Source organism: Triticum dicoccoides, chromosome 1B, assembly GCF_002162155.2.
Source record: "Triticum dicoccoides isolate Atlit2015 ecotype Zavitan chromosome 1B, WEW_v2.0, whole genome shotgun sequence".
Taxonomy (NCBI): Eukaryota; Viridiplantae; Streptophyta; class Magnoliopsida; order Poales; family Poaceae; genus Triticum; species Triticum dicoccoides.
The window spans coordinates 610,151,176-610,177,304 of NC_041381.1; the positions used below are offsets into that span (position 1 = coordinate 610,151,176).

A 26,129-nucleotide genomic window follows, 5' to 3' on the forward strand; every position below is an offset into this window, starting at 1 on the left:
AACATAAGTCTGAAACGTTTGAAAAGTTTAAAGAATTTCAGAGTGAAGTGGAAAATCATCATAACAAGAAAATAAAGTTTCTACGATCTGATCGTGGAGGAGAATATTTGAGTTACAAGTTTGGTCTTCATTTGAAACAATGCAGAATAGTTTCGCAACTCACGCCACCTGGAACACCACGGTGTAATGGTGTGTCCGAACGTCCTAACCGCACTTTATTAGATATGGTGCGATCTATGATGTCTCTTACCGATTTACCACTATCATTTTGGGGTTATGCATTAGAGACAACTACATTCACGTTAAAAGGGCACCATCTAAATCCATTGAGACGACACAATATGAACTATGGTTTAGCAAGAAACCTAAGCTGTCGTTTCTTAAAGTTTGGGGTTGCGATGCTTATGTGAAAAAGTTTCAACCTGATAAGCTCAAACCCAAATCGGAGAAATATGCCTTCATAGAATACCCAAAGGAAACTGTTGGGTACACCTTCTATCACAGATCCGAAGGCAAGATATTCGTTGCTAAGAATGGATCCTTTCTGGAGAAGGAGTTTCTCTCGAAACAAGTGAGTGGGAGAAAAGTGGAACTTGATGAGGTAACTGTACCTGCTCCCTTATTGGAAAGTAGTTCATCACAGAAATTTGTTCCAGTGATTCCTACACCAATTAGTGAGGAAGTTAATGATGATGGTCATGAAACTTCAGATCAAGTTGCTACCGAACCTCGTAGGTCTTCTAGAGTAAGATCCACACCAGAGTGGTACGGTAATCCTATTCTGGAAGTCATGTTACTAGACCAATATGAACCTACGAACTATGAGGAAGTGATGATGAGCCCAGATTCCGCGAAATGGCTTGAGGCCATAAAATCTGAGATAGGATCCATGTATGAGAACAAAGTATGGACTTTGGTTGACTTGCTCGATGATCAGCAAGCCAAGTTAAATAAATGGATCTTCAAGAGGAAGACGGACACTGATAGTAGTGTTACTATCTACAAAGCTCGACTTGTTGCGAAAGGTTTTCGACAAGTTCAAGGTGTTGAAAACGATAAGATTTTCTCACTCATAACGATGCTTCAGTCTGTCTGAATCATGTTAGCAATTGCCACATTTTTTGAAATCTGGCAAATGGATGTCAGAACAGCATTCCTTAAATGGATATTTCTTAAATAAGTGTTGTTATGATACAACTAGAAGGTTTTGTCAATCCTAAAGGTGCTAACAAAATGTGCAAGCTCCAGCGATCCATCAATGGACTGGTGCAAGCATCTCGGAGTTTGAATATACTCTTTGATGAGTTGACCAAAGCAAATGGTTTCATACAGACTTTTGGAAAGGCCTGTATTTACAAGAAAGTGAGTGGGAGCACTACAGCCTTTCTGATAAGTATATGTGAATGACATATTGTTGATCGGAAATGATGTAGAATTTTCTGGAAAGCATAAATGAGTGTTTTAAAGGAGTTTTTCAAAGGAAGACCACGGTGAAGCTGCTTACACATTGAGCATCAAGATAGATCAAGACGCTTGATAAGATTTTTCAATGAGTACATACCTTGATAAGATTTTGAAGTAGTTCAAAATGGAACAGTCAAAAAGGAGTTCTTGCATGTGTTGCAAGGTGTGAAGTTGAGTAAGACTCAAAACCCGACCATGACAGAAAATAGAAAGAGAATGAAAAGTCATTCCCTATGCCTCAGTCATAGGTTCTATAAAGTATGATGTGTTGTGTACCAGTCCTATTGTGTACCTTGCCATAAGTTTGGCAAGGGGTTACAATAGTGATCTAAGAGTAGATCAATGGATAGTAAAGAAATGTTTCTCGGTGATGGGGGTGATAAAAGAGTTTATCGTAAAGAGTTACGTCGATGCAAGCTTTTACACCGATCCACATGACTCTAAGTCTCAATCTGGATACATATTGAAAGTGGGAGCAATTAGCTAGAGTAGCTCCATGCAGAGCATTGTAGACATAGAATATTTGCAAAATACATACGGCTCTGAATGTGACATACCCGTTGACTAAACTTCTCTCACGAGCAAAACATGATCACACCTTAGTACTCTTTGGGTGTTAGTCACATAGCAATGTGAACTAGATTATTGACTCTAGTAAACCCTTTGGGTGTTGGTCACATGACGATGTGGGCTATGGGTGTTAATCACATACAGATGTGAATATTTGTGTTAAATCACATGGTGATGTGAACTAGATTATTGACTATAGTGCAAGTGGGAGACTGAAGGAAATATGCCCTAGAGGCAATAATAAAGTTGTTATTTATATTTCCTTATATCATGATAAATGTTTATTATTCATGCTAGAATTGTATTAACCAGAAACTTAGTACATGTGTGAATACATAGACAAACAAAGTGTCACTAGTATGCCTCTACTTGACTAGCTCGTTGAATCAAAGATGGTTGTGTTTCCTAACCATAGACATGAGGTGTCATTTGATTAACGAGATCACATCATTAGAGAATGATGTGATTGACTTGACCCATTCAGTTAGCTTAGCACTTGATCATTTTAGTTTACTATTATTGCTTTCTTCATAACCTATACATGTTCCTATGACTATGAGATTATGCAACTCCCGATTACCGGAGAAACACTTTGTGTGCTACCAAACGTCACAATGTAACTGGGTGATTATAAAGGTGCTCTACAGGTGTCTCCGATGGTACTTGTTGAGTTGGCATAGATCGAGATTAGGATTTGTCACTTCGATTGTCGGAGAGGTATCTCTGGGCCCTCTTGGTAGTGCACATCATTATAAGCCTTGCAAGCAATGTGACTAATGAGTTAGTTGTGGGATGATGCATTACGAAACGAGTAAAGAGACTTTCCCGTAACGAGATTGAACTAGGTATTGAGATACCGACGATCGAATCTCGGGCAAGTAACATATCGATGACAAAGGGAACAACGTATGTTGTTATGCGGTTTGACCGATAAAGATCTTCGTAGAATATGTAGGAGCCAATATGAGCATCCAGGTTCTGCTATTGGTTATTGACCGGAAATGAGTCTCGGTCATGTCTACATAGTTCTCGAACCCGTAGGGTCCGCACGCTTAACGTTCTGTGACGATTTGTATTATGAGTTATGTGATTTGATGACCGAATTTTGTTCGGAGTCCCGGATGAGATCGGGGACTCGATGAGGAGTCTCGAAATGGTCGAGCCATAAAGATCGATATATTGGAAGGCTATATTCGGACATCGGAAACGTTCTGAGTGATTCGGGTATTTTTCGGAGTACCGGAGAGTTACGGGAATTTGCCGGGAGAAGTATTGGGCCTTATTGGGCCATACGGGAAAGAGAGAGGGGCTGCATAGGGCAGGCCGCGCGCACCCCAAGGCCTAGGCCGAATTGGACTATGGGGAGGGGCGGCGCCCCCTCCTTCCTTCTCTTCTCTCTTCCCCTTCCTTCTCTCCTACTCCTACTACTTGGAAGGGGGGAATCCTACTCCCGGTGGGAGTAGGACTCCCCAGGGCGCGCCATAGAGAGGGTCGGCCCCTCCCCTCCTCCACTCCTTTATATATGGGGAGGGGGGCACCCCATGGACACACAAGTTGATCATTGATCTTTTAGCCGTGTGTGGTGCCACGCTCCACCATAATCCACCGCAGTCATATCATAGCGGTGCTTAGGCGAAGCCCTGCGTTGGTAGCTTCATCAACACCGTCATCACGCCGTCGTGCTGACAAAACTCTCCTTCGACACTCTACTGGATCGAAGTTCGTGGGACTTCATCGAGCTGAACATGTGCAGAACTCGGAGGTGCCATGCGTTCGGTACTTGGATCGGTCGGATCGTGAAGACGTACGACTACATCAACCACGTTGTCATAATGCTTCCGCTTACGGTCTACGAGGGTACGTGGACGACACTCTCCCCTCTTCTTGCTATGCATCACCATGATCTTGCATGTGCGTAGGAATTTTTTTGAAATTACTACGTTCCCCAACAGTGTTGATGATGAACTCCTTGCTCTTGTGCTTCAAATGATAGTCTCCCCAACACTCATCTCTCTCTCACAGATTTGACTATGGTGGAAATATGTTTTGAGTGGAAAGCAACTTGGGGAAGCCTAGAGATCAAGATTCATATGGTTGGATTGGAATATCTTGGTATCAACACATGAGTAGGTGGTTCTCTCTCAGAAAATAAATGGTGGAAGTGTAGGCACGTTCTGTTGGCTCTCCACACGAACGAAGAGTGGGTGGACGGGTATATATAGCCTCCACACAAAATCTAACCGTTATACACAGATTCCCAAACTCGGTGGGACCAAATCATGAAACTCGGTCAGACCGATTCAGGTCAAAATATGAACGTTAGGATTTTCGGTGGGACCGATACAGTCAACTCAGTGGAACCAATTTGCTAGGGCTAGGGTATAACGTAATCTCGGTGTGACCGGTCACATCAACTCGGTGGGACCGATTTCAGTAATAGGCACATTGAGAGTTGGTCAGGCAAACTCGATGGGACCGATTCGCTCACTTCGGTGAGACCGAAGTGTTACGAAAAGGAAACAGGGAGTTTGCATTGTAGACTCGATGGGACCGATTCGCCCACCGAAATGTTAAAAAAAAGGAAACAATGAGTTTGCAATCCCATCTCGGTGAGACTGAAATCCCTATCGGTGAGACCGAAGTGACTAGGGTTTGTGGCAGCGGCTATGTCAAATGAAACTCGGTGGCGCCGGGTAGATCAAATCGGTGGGGCCGAATTTGACATTTAGGTTTGGGACATATGTGGAATTGAAGAAGTAGTTGAGGGTTTTGGAGCATTTCACTAAGCAATTTGAGCAAGAAATTCATTAAGCAACACCTCATCCCCTTTTAATAGTATTGGCTTTCCTATGGACTCAATGTGATCTTGGATCACTTAAATAAAAATGTAGAGTCCTGAGCTTGTTTTCAATATGTATCCTTTGTATTTTGAGGGGTCCACATCTCTAGTCCATGTCATGCCAATTATTGAACTCTCTGAAATGATCATCTTGAAAGAGCATTAGTTCAATGAGCTATATGTTATTAAGAATTACCAAAACCACTCAGGGATTAGTTGCACTTTCACTTGGTGACGAGGACGTTGCTGATGGTTGGCGTGCAGAGCATCATGAGCGCGCCAGCAGCGGCGGAGCACTTAAGTTGGTCCTTGGAGTCGAAGTTGATGGTGTGCTTCGACAACCTGAGAGGACGCACCGCCTCAAGCTTTGAGAGGGCCGCGTTCACCTCGCGAGGGAACTACTTAAAGATGTGATGTGAGGCGGCGGCTGATACGTCTCCAACATATCTATAATTTTTTATTGTTCCATGCTATTATATTATCTGTTTGATTGTTTTCTATGCATTGATATGCTATTTTATATTATTTTTGGGACTAACCTATTAATCTAGAGCCCAGTGCCAGTTTCTGTTTTTCCTTGTTTTTGAGTTTCGCAGAAAAGCAATACTAAACGGAGTCCAAACCGAATAAAACTTTACGATGGTTTTTCTTGGACCAGAAGACACCCAGGAGACTTGGAGTTCAAGTCAGAAGAGCCAGAGGAGGCGACAAGGGTTGAGGGCGCGCCCCCCTACCTTGTGGGCCCCTCGGTGACCCCCTGACCTAGATCTTCCTCCTATATATTCACATATATTCTCAAACCCTCAGAAGCATCCATGAAAACACTTTTCCACCGCCGCAACCTTCTGTTCCCGTGAGATCCCATCTTGGGGCCTTTTCTGGCATCCTGTCGGAGGGGGAATCGATCATGGAGGGCATCTACATCAACTCTTTCCGATGAAGCATGAGTAGTCCACTTCAGACCTACGGGTCCATAGCTAGTAGCTAGATGGCTTCTTCTCTCTTTTTGATTCTCAATACCATGTTCTCCTCGATGTTCTTGGAGATCTATTCGATTTAATACTCTTTTGCGGTGTGTTTGTCGAGATCGGATGAATTGTGGATTTATGATCAGCTTATCTATGAATATTATTTGAAACTTCTCTAAATTATTATATACATGATTTGGTATCTTTGTATTTCTCTTCGAATTATCGGTTTGGTTTGGCCAACTAGATTGGTATTTCTTGCAATGGGAGAGGTGCTTACCTTTGGGTTCAATCTTGCGTGATTTCACCCAGTGACAAAGTAGGGGTAGCGAGACACGTATTGCATTGTTGCCATTGAGGATAAAAAGATGGGGTTTTCATCGTATTGCTTGAGTTAATTCCTTTACATCATGTCATCTTACTTAATGCGTTACTCTGTTCTTATGAACTTAATACTCTGGATGCAGGCAGGAGTCGGTCGATGTGTGGAGTAATAGTAGCAGATGCAAAATCGCTTCGGTCTACTTGACATGGACGTGATGCCTATATTGCATAATCATTGCCTTAGATATCGTCATAACTTTGCGCTATTCTATCAATTGCTCGACAATAATCTTTTCACCCACCGTATTATTTGCCTTCATGAGAGAAGCCTCTAGTGAAACCTATGGCCCCCGGGTCTATTTTCCATCATATTAGTTTCCGATCTACTATTTTGCAATCTTTTATTTTCAAATCTATAAACCAAAAAACCCAAAAATATTTTATCTTTTGTTTAGTTCTATTTATCTATCTCTTTCAGATCTCACTTTTCCAAGTGGCCTTGAAGGGATTGACAACCCCTTTATCGCGTTGGGTGCAAGTGTTTGATTGTTTGTGCAGGTATTGGTGATTTGCACGTTCTTCTCCTACTGGATTGATACCTTGGTTCTTAACTGAGGGAAATACTCATCTCTACTTTGCTGCATCACCCTTTCCTCTTCAAGAGAAAAACCAACACAAGCTCAAGAAGTAGCAGGGGCCTAAGCACCACCCAGGATGCAAGCAATCGCCTGAGGCTCCTGGAAGCCCCCGGCCCGTCGTATTGCTGATTGTCATCGTTTCTCCTTCGTGGCGGCGGTAACAGAGGAAGGCTAGCATTGCCGTGAGGGCGGTCCTCGCGAGGCTGGTCTCGCCAAGGGCCATCACGAGGCTGACCCTACCAAAGGTCCTCGCGAGGCTGATCACGCCAGTCCTGACGAGAGTCACGGTTGTCCCAGCGGCCTCCATCACGGCCTCCTCCATGGCCGTAGCGCGGTCTCCGCGCTTAGGGCGATGACCGAGGCGCCCGTTACGGAGCGCCCTGAGCTCCTGGCAGTCGTTGGAGTTGTGGATGTGCATGTTGTGGAAGATGTAGAACAGGCGATTGCCCCTTGGGGGTTCGTCATGGTCACGCATGTGCTTCATCTCAGGCTTGGCCGCGAGCACAGCGGGGTGATGTCTACTCCACAACCTTCTTCTTGTAGACGTTGTTGGGCCTCCAAGTGCAGAGGTTTGTAGGACAGTAGCAAATTTCCCTCAAGTGGATGACCTAAGGTTTATCAATCCGTAGGAGGGGTAGGATGAAGATGGTCCCTCTCAAACAACCCTGCAACCAAATAACAAAGAGTATCTTGTGTCCCCAACACACCCAATACAATGGTAAATTGTATAGGTGCACTAGTTCGGCGAAGAGATGGTGATACAAGTGCAATATGGATAGTAGATATGGGTATTTGTAATCCGAAATTATAAAAACAGCAAGGTAACTAATGATAAAAGTGAGCATAAACGGTATTGCAATGGTAGGAAACAAGGCCTAAGGTTCATACTTTCACTAGTGCAAGTTCTCTCAACAATAATAACATAATTGGATCACATAACAATCCCTCAGCATGCAACAAAGAGTCACTCGAAAGCCACTAGTAGCGGAGAACAAACGAAGAGATTATGGTAGGGTACGAAACCACCTCAAAGTTATCCTTTTTGATCTATCTATTCAAGAGTCCGTAGTAAAATAACATGAAGCTATTCTTTCTATTCGATCTATCATAGAGTTCATGCTAGAATAACACCTTAAGACAAATCAACCAAAACCCTAATGTCACCTAGATACTCCATTGTCACCTCAAGTATCTGTGGGCATGATTATACGATATGCATCACACAATCTCAGATTCATCTATTCAACCAACACAAAGTACTTCAAAGAGTGCCCCAAAGTTTCTACCGGAGAGTCAAGACGAAAACGTGTGCCAACCCCTATGCATAAGTTCACAAGGTCACTGAACCCGCAAGTTGATCACCAAAACATACATCAAGTGGATCACGTGAATATCCCATTGTCACCACAGATAAGCACGGCAAGACATACATCAAATGTTCTCAAATCCTTAAAGACTCAATCCGATAAGATAACTTCAAAGGGAAAACTCAATCCATTACAAGAGAGTAGAGGGAGAGAAACATCATAAGATCCAACTACAATAGCAAAGCTCGAGATACATCAAGACCGTATCACCTCAAGAACACGAGAGAGAGAGAGATCAAACACATAGCTACTGGTACATACCCTCAGCCCCGAGGGTGAACTATTCCCTCCTTGTCATGGAGAGCACCGAGATGATGAAGATGGCCACTGGTGAGGGATTCCCCCCCCCCCCTTCGGCAGGGTGCCAGAATAGGGTCCCGATTGGTTTTTGGTGGCTACAGAGGCTTGCGGCGGTGGAACTCCCTATCTATTGATGTCCTTGATGTTTTTAGGGTATATGGACTTATATAGGCGAAAGAAGTCGGTTGGGGACGCTCGAGGGGCCCACGAGACAGGGGGCGCACCCAGTAGGGGGGGCTCGCCCCCACCCTCGTGGACACCTCGAAGCTTCCTTGACTTCAACTCCAAGTCTCCTGGATCACGTTCATTCCAAAAATCACGCTCCCGAAGGTTTCATTCTGTTTGGACTCCGTTTGATATTCCTTTTCTTCGAAACACTGAAATAGGCAAGAAAACAACAATATGGGCTGGGCCTCCAGTTAATAGGTTAGTCCCAAAAATAATATAAAAGTGTATAATAAATCCCATAAAATTTCAAAACAGATAATATAATAGCATGAATGCTTCACTAATTATAGATACATTGGAGACGTATCAGCATCCCCAAGCTTAATTCCTGCTCGTCCTCGAGTAGGTAAATGATAAAAGAAAGAATTTATGAAGTGTGAATGCTAGCAGGTGCACAAGTTTGATCAATGATAATTTCAATCACCTTTTCTAGCATGATTATATGTCATAACAGTAGTTTATCTCATAAAACTTCTCAAGATTAAGTAACAAGCTATTCACATGTTAAAGCATAGACCATAAACTTTCTTGAAAACTAGCAAACTTCATTCTCAGTCATCAGACAATTACAATTCATCTTATTTTCAGGAAAGGTCTATGTCAGAGCTTTGATTTAGCAAACTCCACATACTCAACTATCACATAGTCTTCTACAATTGCTAACACTCACGCAATACTTATGGTTATGGAGTTTTAATCGGACACTGAGAAAGATAGGGGCTTATAATTTCGCCTCCCAACATATTCACCTTTGGGTGATGTCAACAATAATAGTTCATGATAACTTACATCCAATTGGATATATATATCAGGATCTTTCTAACACAAGGTGCTTGCCAAAGGATAAAATGAAAAAGGGAAAGGTGAAAATCACCTTGACTCTTGCATAAAGTAAAAGACATAAGGTAAAAGATAGGCCCTTCGTAGAGGGAAGCAGAGGTTGTCATGCGCTTTTATGGTTTGATGCACAAAATCTTAATGCAAAAGAACGTCACTTTATATTGCCACTTGTATATGGACCTTTATTATGCAGTCCGTCGCTTTTATTGCTTCCATAACAAGATCGTATAAAGCTTATTTTCTGCACACTAATAAGTCATACATATTTAGAGAGCAATCTTTATTGCATGCATCGATGACAACTTACTTGAAGGATCTTACTCAATCCATAGGTAGGTATGGTGGACTCTCATGGAAAAAACTGGGTTTAAGGATATTTGTAAGCACAAGTAGTATCTCTACTTGGTGCAAGGAATTTTGGCTAGCATGAGGGGGAAAGGCAAGCTCAACATGTTTGAATGATCCATGACAATATACTTTAACTGAGATGTGAGGAAACATAACCCGTTACGTTGTCTTCCTTGTCCAACATCAACTCTTTAGCATGTCATACTTAATGAGTGCTCACAATTACAAACAATGTCCATGATAATATATTTATATGTGAAATCTCTCTTCCTTCAATATTCTTTGATGAATTGTTCAAATGACCAATACAATGCTTGCTAACCTTCAATAAATTTACAACCTCTACTTCTTATATGTGAAGTCATAACTCCCCATTGCATAAGCATATGAAACATATATAATTTCAGATTATGACATTCAACTCATTCAACCATTTACTTCATAGGATATAAGTGAAGCACAAAATTAATGACAAACTACTCCAAAAAGATATAAGTGAAGATCAATGAGTAGTCAAATAATTATTTAGCCATGTGAAGACTCTCTCTCATTTAAGTATTTCAGATCTTGGTATTTTATTCAAGCAGCAAGCAAAACAAAACAAAATGCATTGCAAGGATAGCATAACTCATGTGAAGAAGCAAAAACTTAGGCTCAACCGATACTAACTGATAATTGTTGAAGAAGAAAGGTGGGATGCCTACCGGGGCATCCCCAAGCTTGAATGCTTGAGACTTCTTGAAATATTATCTTGGGGTGCCTTGGGCATCCCCAAGCTTGAGCTTTTGTGTCTCCTTAATTCCTTTTATATCACGGTTTTCATAAATATCAAAAGCTTCATCCACACAAAACTCAACAAGAACTCGTGAGATAAGTTAGTATAAACCAATGCAAAACCTTATCATTTTCTACTGTAACAAATCACTAACATTATTATTAAACATTGCATACTAAATGTCTCTGCATATTTAATAATCCTATCCTACAATAGAATCATTAAACAAGCAAGCATATGCAAACAATGCAAACATAACAGCAATCTGCCAAAACAGTATAGTCTGTAAAGAATAAGATTCATCATACTTCCCTAACTCTAAGAACTATAAGAAAAATACTAAGCTGTAGAAGATTTATCAGATCTCAGTATGCAAAAAGATTCAACATTATATCACTCTCTGACTTTTCTAGGGAATTTTTGCAATAGCGGTAAACTTTCTGTTTTGAAACAGCAGCATGTATACTTGCAAAATAAGCATGGTAAAGGCTATCCTTGACATTTTTATTGAAAATATAGATGCAAAACATTATTATAAATAACAGCAAGCAAATAATAACAAAAGAAATTGACGCTCCAAGCAAAACACATATCATGTGGTAAATAAAAATATAGCTCCAAGTAAAGTTACCGATGAACGAAGACGAAAGAGGGGATGCCTTCCGGGGCATCCCCAAGCTTAGGCTCTTGGTTGACCTTGAATATTACCTTGGGGTGCCTTGGGAATCCCCAATATTAGGCTCTTACCACTCCTTATTCCATAGTCCATCGAATCTTTACCCAAAACTAGAAAACTTCACAACACGAAACTCAAAACAAAACTCGTAAGCTCCGTTAGTATAAGAAAATAAATCACCACTTAGGTACTGTTGTAAACTCATTCTAAATTCATATTGACGTAATATCTACTGTATTCCAACTTCTCTATGGTTCATACCCTCCGATACTACTCATAGATTCATCAAAATAAGCAAACAACACAATGAAAACAGAATCTGTCAAAAACAGAACAGTCTGTAGTAATCTGTATCAAACGTATACTTATGGAACTCCAAAAATTCTGAAATAAATTGGTGAACCTGAGTAATTTGTCTATTAATAATCTGCAAAAATAATCAACCTAAAATCACTCTCCAGTAAAAAATGGCAGCTATTCTCGTGAGCGCTAAAGTTTCTGTATTTTACAGCAAGATCATATAGACTTCACCCAAGTCTTCCCAAAGGCTCTACTTGGCACAAACACTAATTAAAACATAAAACCACATATAACCAGAGGCTAGATGAATTATTTATTACTAAACAGGAGCAAAAAGTAAAGAACAAAAATAAAGTTGGGTTGCCTCCCAACAAGTGCTATCGTTTAACGCCCTAGCTAGGCATGATGATTTCAATGATGCTCACATAAAGGATAAGAATTGAAACATAAAGAGAGCATCATGAAGAATATGACTAACACATTTAAGCCTAACCCACTTCCTATGCATAGGGATTTTGTGAGCAAACAACTTATGGGAACAATAATCAACTAGCATGGGAAGGCAAAACAAGCATAACTTCAAGATTTTCAACACATAGAGAGAAAACTTGATATTATTGCTATTCCTACAAGCATATGTTCCTCCCTCATAATAATGTTCAGTAGCATCATGAATGAATTCAACAATATAACCAGAACATAAAGCATTATTTTCATGATCTACAAGCATAAAAATTTTATTACTCTCCACATAAGCAAATTTCTTCTCATGAATAATAGTGGGAGCAAACTCAACAAAATAACTATCATGTGAGGCATAATCCAAATGAAAACTAAAATCATGATAACAAGTTTCATGGTTGTCATTATTTTGTATAGCATACATGTCATCACAATAATCATCATAGATAGCAACTTTGTTCTCATAATCAATTGGAACCTCTTCTGAAATAGTGGATTCATCACTAAATAAAGTCATGACCTCTCCAAATCCACTTTCATAATTATCACAATAAGATTCAACACCCTCCAAAATAGTGGGATCAATATTACCTAAATTTTACACTCTTCCAAACCCACTTTCATCAATATAATCATCATAAATAGGAGGCATGCTTTCATCATAACAAATATTCTCATCAAAACTTGGGGGACAAAAAAAATCATATTCATCAAACCTAGCATCCCCAAGCTTGTGGCTTTGCATATCATTAGCATCATGGGTATTCAAAGAATTCATACTAATAACATTGCAATCATGCTCATCATTCACATATTTAGTGCCAAACATTTTATAGATTTCTTCTTCTAGCACTTGAGCACAATTTTCCTTTCCATCATTCTCACGAAAGATATTAAAAAGATGAAGCGTATGAGACAAGCTCAATTCCATTTTTTTGTGATTTTCTTTTATAGACTAAAGTAGTGATAAAACAAGAAACTAAAAGATTCGATTGCAAGATCTAAAGATATACCTTCAAGCACTCACCTCCCCGGCAACGGCGCCAGAAAAGAGCTTGATGTCTACTACACAACCTTCTTCTTGTAGACGTTGTTGGGCCTCCAAGTGCAGAGGTTTGTAGGACAGTAGAAAATTTCCCTCAAGTGGATGACCTAAGGTTTATCAATCTGTAGGAGGGGTAGGATGAAGATGGTCTCTCTCAAACAACCCTGCAACCAAATAACAAAGAGTCTCTTGTGTCCCCAACACACCCAATACAATGGTAAATTGTATAGGTGCACTAGTTCGGCAAAGAGATGGTGATACAAGTGCAATATGGATAGTAGATATGGGTATTTGTAATCTGAAATTATAAAAACAGCAAGGTAACTATTGATAAAACTGAGCGTAAACAGTATTGCAATGGTAGGAAACAAGGCCTAAGGTTCATACTTTCACTAGTGCAAGTTCTCTCAACAATAATAACATAATTGGATCACATAACAATCCCTCAGCATGCAACAAAGAGTCACTCCAAAGCCTCTAGTAGCAGAGAACAAATGAAGAGATTATGGTAGGGTACGAAACCACCTCAAAGTTATCCTTTTTGATCTATCTATTCAAGAGTCCGTAGTAAAATAACATGAGGCTATTCTTTCTGTTCGATCTATCATAGAGTTCATACTAGAATAATACCTTAAGACACAAATCAACCAAAACCCTAATGTCACCTAGATACTCGATTGTCACCTCAAGTATCCGTGGGCATGATTATACGATATGCATCACACAATCTCAGATTCATCTATTCAACCAACACAAAGTACTTAAAAGAGTGCCCTAAAGTTTCTACCGGAGTCAAGACGAAAACATGTGCCAACCCCTATGCATAAGTTCACAAGGTCACTGAACCCGCAAGTTGATCACCAAAACATACATCAAGTGGATCACGTGAATATCCCATTGTCACCACAGATAAGCACGGCAAGACATACATCAAGTGTTCTCAAATCCTTAAAGACTCAATCCGATAAGATAACTTCAAAGGGAAAACTCAATCCATTACAAGAGAGTAGAGGGGGAGAAACATCATAAGATCCAACTATAATAGCAAAGCTCGCGATACATCAAGATCGTATCACCTCAAGAACACGAGAGAGAGGGATCAAACACATAGCTACTGGTACATACCCTCAGCCCCGAGGGTGAACTACTCCCTCCTCGTCATGGAGAGCGCCGGGATGATGAAGATGGCCACCGGTGAGGGATCCCCCCCCCTCCGCAGGGTGTCGGAACAGGGTCCCGATTGGTTTTTGGTGGCTACAGAGGCTTGCGGTGGCAGAACTCCTGATCTATTGTTGTTCTTGATGTTTTTAGGGTATATGGACTTATATAGGTGAAAGAAGTCGTCGGGGGACGCTCGAGGGGCCCATGAGACAGGGGGGCGCGCCCCCCGCCCTCGTGGCCACCTTGAAGCTTCCTTGACTTCAACTCCAAGTCTCCTGGATCACGTTCGTTCCAAAAATCACGCTCCCGAAGGTTTCATTCCATTTGGACTCCGTTTGATATTCCTTTTCTTCGAAACACCGAAATAGGTAAGAAAACAGCAATATGGGCTGGGCCTCCGGTTAATAGGTTAGTCCCAAAAATAATATAAAAGTGTATAATAAAGCCCATAAACATTCAAAACGGATAATATAATAGCATGAATGCTTCATAAATTATGGATACGTTGGAGACGTATCACGGGGCCCTTGCACTTTGCCTCCTTAGCCTTGGCCTTCTTGTCTTCTGGGTCGGCCTCAGGAAGCTCCAGGAGGGAGAGTCGGCCTTCCTCAGCCCTTGCGCGCTTGTTTGCCAGGTTGAACATCTCCAGGGCCGAGTCTAGATCCTCATGGATGGAGAGTTCCTCCTTCATCTTGACATCTCGGACGCCATCAGTGAACACTGAGATGATGGCCTCGTCCGAGGCCTTCGGGATCTTGAGGCAAACATTCGTGAAGCGTCGTATGTACTTGTGCAGGGTTTCGCCCGGCTGCTGCTTCGCTCACCGTAGGTCACCCACTAAGGAGCGCGGTCGCGGGTGCCATGGAAGTTGGTGATGAAACGCTCGTGAAGCTCCTCCAAGGAGGAAATCGACCCTCCGGGAGGTTCAGGAGCCAAGACCGTGCGCCATCCTTGAGGGCCATGGCGAACCAGTTGGTCATAACCTTCTCATCATCGCTTGCCGCTTCGATGCTCAGCGCATAGAGCTGGAGGAACTCCGCGGGGTCGGGGGTGTCGTCATAGCATGGAGGCATATCCGGCTTGAACTTGCTGAGCCAGACGATGCAGCACAGTTCCGTGGTGAAGGCACGGCAGCCCGCCACGCTCGGGGGCACAACGCGCACGGGAGGAGCTCGGTCTTGATGCCCACGCGCCACAGGCTCTGGCGACGCAGGGTCCTGGGGCTGGCGTTGGGAGCGCGCGCGTCGGCCTGCGGTTGCTACACCACCTAACGGCTTGCTTCATCCATCACCGACGCCTCGCGTCGTCGGTCATGCGGGGGAGCGTCGTGCCTAGCTTCCTGGTCAGCACCACGCCGAGGAGGTGGAGGAGGCTCGTCGTAGGCCACGTCACCCGCTTGGGATGGCGGGAGAAGGAGCGAGCGGGACGGCACAGGGGCCTCGCTGGTGGTGTTGACGAGCTCAGCAATGCGGCCGAGCCAGTCTTCATAGAGGTCGTTGGTGGGGCGATAACGCAGGAGCTCGCGCGCCATGAGCAGCGCAGCCTGCACATTCTCCGGGCCACGGCAAGCATGGGAGGACGACACCGCGGCGGGAGTAGGTGACGGAGTGGCGGTGCGGCCATCACGCCACACGGGAGGCAGCAGCGACGAGTCGTGCTGCTCATGAGCCGCAGGGTCAGTGGCAGCGTTGGCCACGGGAGAGGCAGAGCGGTGAGGAGCACCGTTGCCCACGGGTGCCGTCTAGGCGACACGAGCGGCTCAGTGCTCTGCACGGACATGGCGTGCGTTGGCCATGGGGGAGGCGGAGCAGAAGCGACGCGGAGGTGGAAGAAGGACTTCGACACACCCCTACCTGGCGCGCCAATGTCGGATTCCGGGCTCCGTAGACCCACAAAGGTTCGAACTCTGTGGTGTGTGCGAAGAACTCAACCTCTCAAATTTCCAGCTCGCCGCCCTACAGCCTAGCTTTGCCGGGTTCGCGTGAGCGAGGAGGAAGATGGACACAGGAGTTTTACCCAAGTTCGGGCCACCTTGCGGTGTAAAACCCTACTCCTGCTTTGGGATGGATTGGTCTCACGAGGAGTTTTGAGGATGAACTAGTACAGTGATTGAGCTGCCTTGCGAGGGCTCGGGGGGTGAGGAATGAGTCGACAGCTCGAATCGGACCCCCCCTCCCTCTACGGTGGTGGCTAACCTATATTTATAGTGGCCTTGGTTCTCTTCCCCCAAAACATAGGTGGGAAGGGATCCCACAACGGCCAATTTGAAAGGGGACAAGTAGTACATCTTATCCTGACGAAAGGTGGTCTTTGCGTGCAAAGCTTCTGGTCATGACGCAGCGGTGGACTCGACGATGACCTCTGTCCTGCCGAGCCCGTGATCTTGGTCTCGTTGCACCGGAATGGAAACCTTTGACAGATTCCTCGGGAACCCACGCCTGTCCTTGCCTCCTTAAAACCAAAGAGGAAATTGTCTTCTCTACGCCGGTGGCGCCTGCCTGGCCTTGGTCGTCATGACTTGCCTCACCGCAGCCTCGTGAGGCTGGGTACCTGCATAGAAAACTTCGCTCCTCAGGAGGCAGCCTGGGGAGGCCGCTCCTTCTGGAGGTCTTGGTGTCGTCCGCCTCGCGAGGCCAAGGGGGCCCCGCGAGGGCATTGTCTTGGTAATCTTGCCAATGGGTCGTGCCAGTCTGTCGAAGGAGCCACGCTGTGGGCCACAGGCAGACAAGTCTGGATACCCTAGTTACCAGAACACCGACAAAGGCTTGGGGCTTGAGTAGAGTGGATGGGGTGCGGGAGACTTGTCGGTAGAGCGTCCCTACCGTAATCGTGTGGAGTGTGGATGTTTTGCTCCACAACGACAGTGCGGCACCTCATGATCGGGATCCAGATCCGACGGCCCGGAGCTCAGGACCTGAAAAAAGTGCAGTTGCGCTTTTTAGAATTTAGGCAAGATAGATGGTGTGGCGAAGCGCAGGAGGCGGGCGTCCAGCTACCTTCATCCTTGTTGTCACCTCGGCGGCCCTCCATGTCGGTCGTCGTGGTTACCAGGTCAGTTTCCACGACAACAGCAGGTGAGTCCCAGTTACCTCCCCCTCGATCCCCATGGGCCATATTATTTCGAAACCTGTTGCTTGGTTTATACTTTGAAGTATTGTGTGTTGGGCGTGGTTTCTTGATGAACTTTCACTGAATAAGCATCTATCTTATCCCCTACGCATTAGTTGGTTACGCACAAGGGCTAGCTAGGGATTTGGATCCTACAATGCATATATGCACCGTTAGTCTGATTCAATCTCTCCAGCTTTTTTATGCCAATTAGGACAGCATGTTATCAATATAGACAGTACATTATACTCTTATTTGTGTAACTCTTCCTTCAGAGCCTTATTCTCCTGAATATTTGTGCAACTTGCGTTGCTTTTTGCTCTGCTAAACTTGTGGATATAGCTGTGTTTTCTTACCCTTTGGAGAAGTTCCATTCAGATGTAGCTCACAGGAGCTTTCACAGTGGACGGTTCATACAGAGGATGCGACAGAAAACTGCATCTTTGCCTAAGTAATACCTCACGGTCCATACAAGATATCTTGAGTACTTATCTGGTTTACATTTTTGTGTAGTTTTCATCTGGTATTCTTCTATACGATCACTTCATTTTGTCCGTAGGATATGCGTCAGAATGATAATAGTTTAGGAGCGCCATTCAGAAAACTGCATCTTTGCCTACGTAATACCTCAAGGTCCATATAAGATATCTTCAGTACTTATCTGGTTTTCATTTTTGTGTAGTTTTTCATTTGGTATTCTTCTGTATGATCAATTCATTTCTCCGTAGGATATGTGTCAGAATGATAATAGTTTAGGAGCGCCATTCCGTACAATGGTTTAATTCAGACCATGACAATGTTCTTGCATATGTTGTATTTATTTTCATGTTCTTCTATTTTATATGGTATTATTTTAAAAATGGTTATCTTTGCATGTTCATATAATTTGTGCACACCTGGTTTTTTAACCAAGAGTATTGTTTGACATACAGCGTCCAGTTGGAGCAAGGAAGGATTACATTTGCTTGAAAGTATGTCATGGCTGAAGTGAAGAAGTAAAAACTCATGTGCCATTGAAAATAGTATGTCATGGCTGCTTTTCAAACATAAGGGATGTCCATTGCTCTCCAAAGGTACAATTCTCACATTGCACTCGCTTCTGAATTTTTGTGGTTTACTATACTAATATAATGCAATTTTACACTTAGGTTGATGTGGCATCTTGCTTTGTTGTGAGCTGCCAACTTCCTAGTGCGAATCACGGTCATGAGGGAACAGGTGAGGGTGGCCGTCCTGACAGTAGCTTGCTGAGTTTGGTTCTAGGAAGATTTGTGCATGCAAAGAAGCATTAACTTTGGCTGAAGGCCTGAATTCTAGGAAGATATGTGTAACCTGGGACTGCTTAGGAGTTGTCAAGCAGATAAATCAAGGAGGAATAAGGCCATGGAATTCATCTGCAAACGACAACAAGTTGTGGAAAATGAACTAGTCCCTCTTCTTTACCACCTCCCATTTGAGCTCCAACAGCATGCATGTATCTAGTGGTGTACAGAACAGCCACGGTCTATTTGCGCAGAATAACGCGGATCCAGTTTTTGATCATCCCAGTTTGAACTGGAAAGAGGTTTTTCACAGCAAGCATGCAGGTAATGCCCCCGTGTGTTAATATTCTCGATGGAACTTACACTTGGCAACTTACAATGTTACCCCAAGACATGGCTGAATTATCATTAATACAGAGTGCATAAGCTGGAGTACCGCAACAAATAGAGCAATTTGTCGACAATGCCGTTCAATTCTTTGGCTGAGCAATTTGATGCAAAAATTTGTAATCATAATATCCCTTTCGCGATTGATCAGCCTTTTGGCTGTGTAGTCCACAAGTCATTGTTATTTTTGTTACTTTTGCTCTGCACATTCACTGGATATTCAGCTGTACATTAATTTACCGGGCTGATTTCACCCTTTCATGTACCAAGTTGTTTGTTACACCCATCTTATATTTCTTTACAGAGGGAGTATGCATTAAATGCTCGTGTCATCATCTAGCAGTGACGATGCAAGTAGTGCTTCTGAAAACAATGTGCCCAGACAACTTTGGAATTCTCATGTTTCAGTGAATTTGATTGTATAGCTGTGTAAACTGGTTTTATGGTACCGTTTCAATTCTGACGATTTTGGACACCAGCATTCGCCCTGCTGCAAGCCTGCAATTCACCATGAAATGTTCAATGGGAACTTCCAAAATTAAGCATTCTCCTCCTACACCGCTGTCAACAGAGCACTAAAAGCAATAGCTGTTGATACAAAGTGCTCATACGCCCAAATGATTTTATGTATTTCGCATGTTTTAGCGAGTCTTTGTTATACCATTTTGATTTCTTGTAATTTCTAATAAGTTATGCTGTACTTCTCCATCACAGGCTCAATACCCAAGGAGAGAGCGTTGAAATTCAAGGTGGTTTATACATACACAAGTCACAAGTGATCCGACAAATCTAACTAGACACTTCAGCACACAAACATGATAGACAAAACATTCATCCGAATCAACTGAAGCCTCACGAATGCATAGGCATATCAACACCAACAAACGAAATAAACCCCACGAATGACATACACCCAAAAGAGCCACTTCATTGTGGATACGAACCCCAGGAATGACATAACATCAAAAGAGCCACTTCATTCATTGTAGCAAGTCTACTAAAGTCGCAAACATCACTGCCATATTACACCAACACAACTTGCAAGTGAGGATGCTACATTAACCATAGAATTGGAAACAGGATATTGAGCAAAAGCTGGCATGACTTTTAAGTTCGTAGAAGTTGCACGTGCCATGACTACTGACCGTGCCAGGGGTTTTTGACCAGATAGTGGTAGGTATCTACTATCAGCTACGGAAATGGAATCACAACCATCCTTGAAAACCGACGAGTAGTGATCAACTTTGAAGATAAATCTGCGCAGGGTACTCTCTACCGTTCTAATGCTGCTTCTTATCCTTGGACGGACCCTTGGGAATCTTGGACAGGCACTTCTCATCGAAGATGGCGTAGTACTTCTTCAGCTCGACCATGGCCTTCTCTCCAAAAGCATCGATCTTGTCCTCATACTTCTCGTACAGAACAGGCACGGTGTAAAGCACCATGAAGACTGCAAGCAAGAAGGCATGATCAGCGAAACAATGCTAGGCAAGCTTATTGCACATATATGTAAGTAACAAACAGACTGTAGCAAGAAACCACATTTACCTATGTAGAACAAGGTCAGGAAATTGCAGCAGCTGCCAAGGAAAGAGAGGATCCACAGGCCTGCAACCACCTGAGAACAAAGAGACGACGCAATAAGCGACTTAACACATAAACAGGGTTTAAACAGTGAAGGCTAAAAGGAAACAAAATCACGCAACCAATCAACATACAATCAGGAATTTCTTCAGGTCACGGCCTTGACCAATCGCCCTCAGGCTAGCAAAGCCCCTGTTGATCTCGTATCGCAGCGAGCGGGCAACATTGACAGCCAGGTCCTCGGGGATCTTCACCTCTGGAATGTTGGGAGGGCACCTGAAAACAATTGCAGGCAGTTGTTTACAACCACAAACTAGAGCAATTGCTAAAACTGTTAGGATCATTGTGATTACACGGCGTTGATACAGGCTAACGAAGCATTGTCATCCTATAACTGATCTGGGTGCAAATAACAAGGGAAATTTGATGAAGCTCACTTGTTGACGAAGGCAGAGGCGTTGGACCAGAGGAAGAGGATGCCCAGGGTGAGGATGAAGCCGTGGCAGAGGAGGGTGAGGAGATGGTACTCCAGGACCTCAAACAGCAGCCAGATGGCGGTGGCGCCCGCGAGCACCCCACCGGAGATCTTCTTGTTCCTCCACAGGAAGAGGTCGGCAGCTGCAAGCATAACAACACATAAGCACAGCACATCAGAAGCCCAGACCAACAAGCAATCTATCTACTCGTAGAAAACAAACAAAGCATCTCAGGGTTTAAGCTAGTACTACTAGGATGCAGCACTAGTTTCGGCTGCTTCCTCTGCAAAGCAGCAGAATCGCACAATCACTTCAATCACAAATAGTACTAAACTGATGTATGCTACCCTATTCACATCCTGCGGACAGGCAATGCCGCGGAACCTGGGCTCGGAAAATCGCAGATCGGGACGCTTCCCACGCACACTAGTAATCAGCGGGACCTATCTCGGCGGACACGAAATTTTCCACAGAGACCAGAGCAACCGCAGATTTCCGTCCCTCGGACGAGCCGTTGAGCGCCCGGGCAAAGCCCCGCGGAGGCGCGAAACCCCGATGCGGCCGGATCTACGAAACCGCGCGGCGGAAGCAAAGCGCGGGGAGCACGCGAGCGGGGGTCGGGGGTACTCACGCTTGCCGCCGCCGAGGACGGAGTGGACGGGCTTCTCGCGGCCGAAGAGGCGGTAGATCTTGGCCTTGACGGACGACGACGACCCCGACTTCCTCTCGTCGTCGTCCGACGACGAGGAGGAAGAGGAGGACCCGCCGTGGAACTTCTCCGTGATCTTGTCCATCACCGACTCCTCCTTGTGCTCCGCCATGGATGCTTCGCTCGCTCGCCCGCCGCTCCCCCTCTCTCCCCAACGCGACGCTTCTGTTTGGCAACGCCTTTTCTGCCTGCCTGCCTGCCGTCGCCGCTGGAATCTCAATCCCTCTCTCCTTTCCTTTCCCGTGCTTCGGGGCCGCGTGTTTTGTGCCCCGCGTGACGCGCCCCCCAGCCGTCCATCTCGGCACGGACGGCTCCGGGAAAACGCCCGCGCGGGGCCGCCTCCTGCTCGCGTGGGTCCGGCCCCGGGAGTCGGGGGCGTGGGGCCTACCGGGCAGTGAGTGTGGGGAGACGGGGTGGGTGCACGGGGCGAGTACTTCTCGGCAGCAACGGCCGCGACAGGGATGGTGGAGGAGTCATTCCTGCCGTGGGGCCCACGCAGGTGGGGGCCGGGGTGATAATAATGAATGGGACGGACGGGTGGAGATCGCGAGGAGGGATGGGGAGCCGATGGTGTGTGGGCGACGCGTGGCGGGGCCCTGGCATCCGTCGGCGGGGACGGGGTCGCGGCTCGTGTAGGCTGGAACCTTCTGGATGGACGCCGGCTCGGTTCGGTCCCGTCATTTTTATGGGCCGGAGGGCACAGTTGCCGAAAACGAAAGTCTTTGAAATTTTGTCCGGATAATTCTTTTTGCGAGTTTTTCGGGCGGTTCAGCGTCGTGAGCAGCACGTCAAGATCGTTTGCAAGCATCGTGATCTCGAGCTTTGACATGGCGGAATTAACAGCTGAGCATATATATATATAGCTCTAGAGCCGGAGCCTGGAGGAGTGGAGGTACACATACAAAACGCACTGACATGCACACAAAGACTCTCTAAACAAAAGACTTGCATTTTATTCTCGCTGTGACATTTTGAATTGCTCGGAACTTCCGAACCAATATTTCGTTCGCCAAGCTTTGTTTACATACTTGAATTCAGGGGGACAAAATCTTCAAAGCAAGACCGATGCTAGATGCATTTTGACTAGTTTGAACTTATTGTTTCTATCATTTTACAGTTTCAGTTGTTGGAAAAAGATTTCACTAAATAATTTCACTCATTTTTAAAAGTTGATTCCACTAAACCAAAAAAAAAACACTCATTTGAAGTAACCGATTCACTCATTTGAAAATACAGATTTTGCTAATTTCGTAAATATTACATTGTTCCACTCTTTCAAAAAATGATACTCCCTCCGTTCCAAAATATAGTGCGCCCGCGCTTCCCGAGGTCCAACTTTGACCATAAATTTAACCAACGAGACCAACTGCGGCGGGAGAAAAAATTATATAATTGAAAACTTCTTTCGAATACGAATTCACTGATATAATTTTTGCTTCCGCCGCAATCGGTCTTGGTAGTTAAATTTACGGTCAAAGTTGAAGCACGTGGATAGAGGAAGCACTACATTATGGAATGGAGGGAGTATTTACATTTTCCCACTATTTCATAACAGTGTTTTTGACTGTTTCAAAAGAGTCATCTTTATTACTTTGCTCATATAAAAAAGTTTCACTCATTTCAAAAACTATTTTCACTTTTTGATTTCACTCATTTCAAAGAGGAATATCTCTATCTCTTATCTCTTATATCTTATATCTTATACTACTTAAAAATAATGTAACATTCTCATTTCACCCTTCTTCCCATCAGCCCTTCGTCCAACTTTCCATGTATATGATAATCAATCACTTTAATTTACTTACCTTCTGAATCAGTTTCACTTTAATTACTTACCAGACTTCTAATCAAAATATAAGGTAATTCACGGGCAGAATTTGATCAGCGTTTATTTACTCAAATCACATTATTATTGACAGGTAAATCACAAGCTAACGTACTAGAATGTTTATATCCGGTTGCACCGCACGGGCATTGTTCTAGTTTCGAAGAAAATACTAATTCTAGTCATTTAAAAAAAAGTGGATTTCACTCATTTCAAAAGAATAGATCGTTTATGTATCTCTTTTGGAAGAATCAAATTCACTCTTTCATTCTTTTAGGAAATATGAAAACCGAAAGAGATGACATAAACCTAACATCAAAGTGTGAAACTATTGTTCACTCATTTTCCAAAAAAAGAAGTGATTAGCTCATTTCAAAAGCAGCTCTAAACACCGACGAGGTTTTCCACTTGGCCATAATACTAAGAGATGAGGCTTGTGGAAAATAGGCCTAATACTAAGAGATGAGGCTTGTTTTCTTGTGAGCTGGGGTCCATGGCCCAGGTTGGCCCCCATGAAGCTCTGCCACTGATGAGGCCCATGCACACCATGGAGTATTTATACACGAGTAGAAATGGACCTGGATGGACCGTAAATTGAAAACAAATAGCAAAAAAATAAAAAAAATAAACCAGATTTTTTGTGGCAAACATTGACAAAAGTTTGCAAAATTTTATAATAGAATGACATTCATGAAGTCATGGCAAAAAAAAGATGCTCCAAAAGTGTCGTGGAATTGTCACGTCAGATGTCCTAGCGTAAGGACTTAGTCGTGGAGCCATCGCAACTAGGAAGCTTAAAGGGGTTAAACGGGACAAAGGACATGAGGTTTATACTAGTTCGGCCCCTTACGGTGAAGGTAAAAGCCTACGATCCAGTTTTGGGTGGGATTACTTATGAATCGATAACCAGGGAGTGAATCCGCTTGACCTAGTTCTCGATCTGACGTTACTTGCCCTGAACCGCCGTCGGGTCGTCCCTTTATATACAGAGGTCGACGACCAGCGGCTCACAGAGTCCCGGCCGGTTCATAAACAAGTCCGGCTCGGTCTCTCTCTATTCCTTACTTACAATACAAGTTTATGCATACATGGCGGTTTATCTCTACAGGCCTTAAGCCTTTTAAGTGAGCCGTCATCTTCAAGTTTCTTCGTGGGATTCATCGTGGGCATGACCCGGCCTCTCCTGGGCGGGTCATGCCTAATAGTTATATTCCCAATATTAGGCCCCAGATTGATTTGAACTGGTTCATGGCAATCTTCAACACTTTAAAAAATCTTGTGCTCCCTGCTTGTGTGATAGCTTTAACCCGCCATGATGTCATCCTCTAGATTTTGGATAACCCATCGTGATGTCATCAATCATCAATTTACACTTTATCCAATGTACCTCAACGGATTCTTATCTTAAAGACCATCCCGAAAGTTGAGGCGTCCTTGTAGTTGGATAACTTATGCCTTTGGTCTCCTCATTTTTCGCGCCCAGTCCTCAGTTTTCCTTATAAATAGACCCGGCCGGGTCCTTTCTAATTCTTCTCCTTTCCGCGTCTTCTTCCTCGCGCTCCTACTGTTGCTCGAGCTCCGCCGCCGCCGCCGTGCCCCTCGTCTCCGTCAACCTCGGCCGCTGCATCGACCTGAGTCTGTCCAGAGAAACGGCGGCGAACCTCCACAGCAACCCTGCAACCGTAAGCCTTCCTCTTCCCTTGCTCCAGATCTGCATTAGGGTTTGTAGGTTTTTTCCATGTTCTTCGCCATTTGAGCTCAGCTCTTCATAGTTCTAATGCTGCAGCCTCCTCTGATCTAAAAATAGTACAGAACTTATGCGATAGCTGTTCCGCACTCATTTTTAATACCAGTAGATCCCTTTATATTGCCAAGAGGCCTTCTTAGAACTGATGAACTCATCTGTGCTTTGTTTTTAGGTCTAGAATATTTTTCTTTTCTGAACAACTGTTTGATCCAAAATAGCAACTACACTTTGTGGAACTTGTTTATGCCGCACTTAGGCAAAAATCTGTAACTGTTAGATCCCCCTAGCCATGGCGATTCTTATCACTGGTTTAGAAGATAATGTTTTAGCTGATAATCTTGACCGCCCATGGCGGCTTAAATAACTAAACTGTCAATGATGCTTATGGCAACTTAAATAATTCATCATAATTATCCTCATACCATTAGGCCCCGAGATAAGCCGCCATCTTAAATATTGACACTTCCTTCGGCTTATATTTGAACCGGAAATTTTTATCCTTTCCTAGGCTTTCATCATCATGGCACCTAAGACAAGCACTTCATGCAACTGGGTCCCTGATACGTCTCCAACGTATCTATAATTTTTTATTGTTCCATGCTATTATATTACCTGTTTTGGATGTCTATGGGCTTTATTTTACACATATATATCATTTTTGGGACTAACCTACTAACCGGAGGCCCAGCCCGTATTGCTGTTTTTTTGCCTATTTCAGTATTTCGA

At 43.9% G+C, this 26,129-nt stretch overlaps 1 protein-coding gene across 1 annotated transcript; it reads right to left on the minus strand.

Annotated features, from left to right (window-relative positions):
* Positions 1-20,014: 20,014 nt before the first annotated feature.
* LOC119349098 (reticulon-like protein B1) lies at positions 20,015-22,064 on the minus strand. The gene is made up of 5 exons (XM_037617111.1): positions 21,754-22,064; positions 21,084-21,264; positions 20,781-20,922; positions 20,611-20,680; positions 20,015-20,512 (listed from the first exon to the last, which is right to left on the minus strand). Exons 1-5 carry the CDS (start codon positions 21,941-21,943, stop codon positions 20,343-20,345), a joined length of 753 nt encoding a protein of 250 aa, XP_037473008.1. The 5' UTR covers positions 21,944-22,064; the 3' UTR covers positions 20,015-20,342.
* Positions 22,065-26,129: the final 4,065 nt, after the last annotated feature.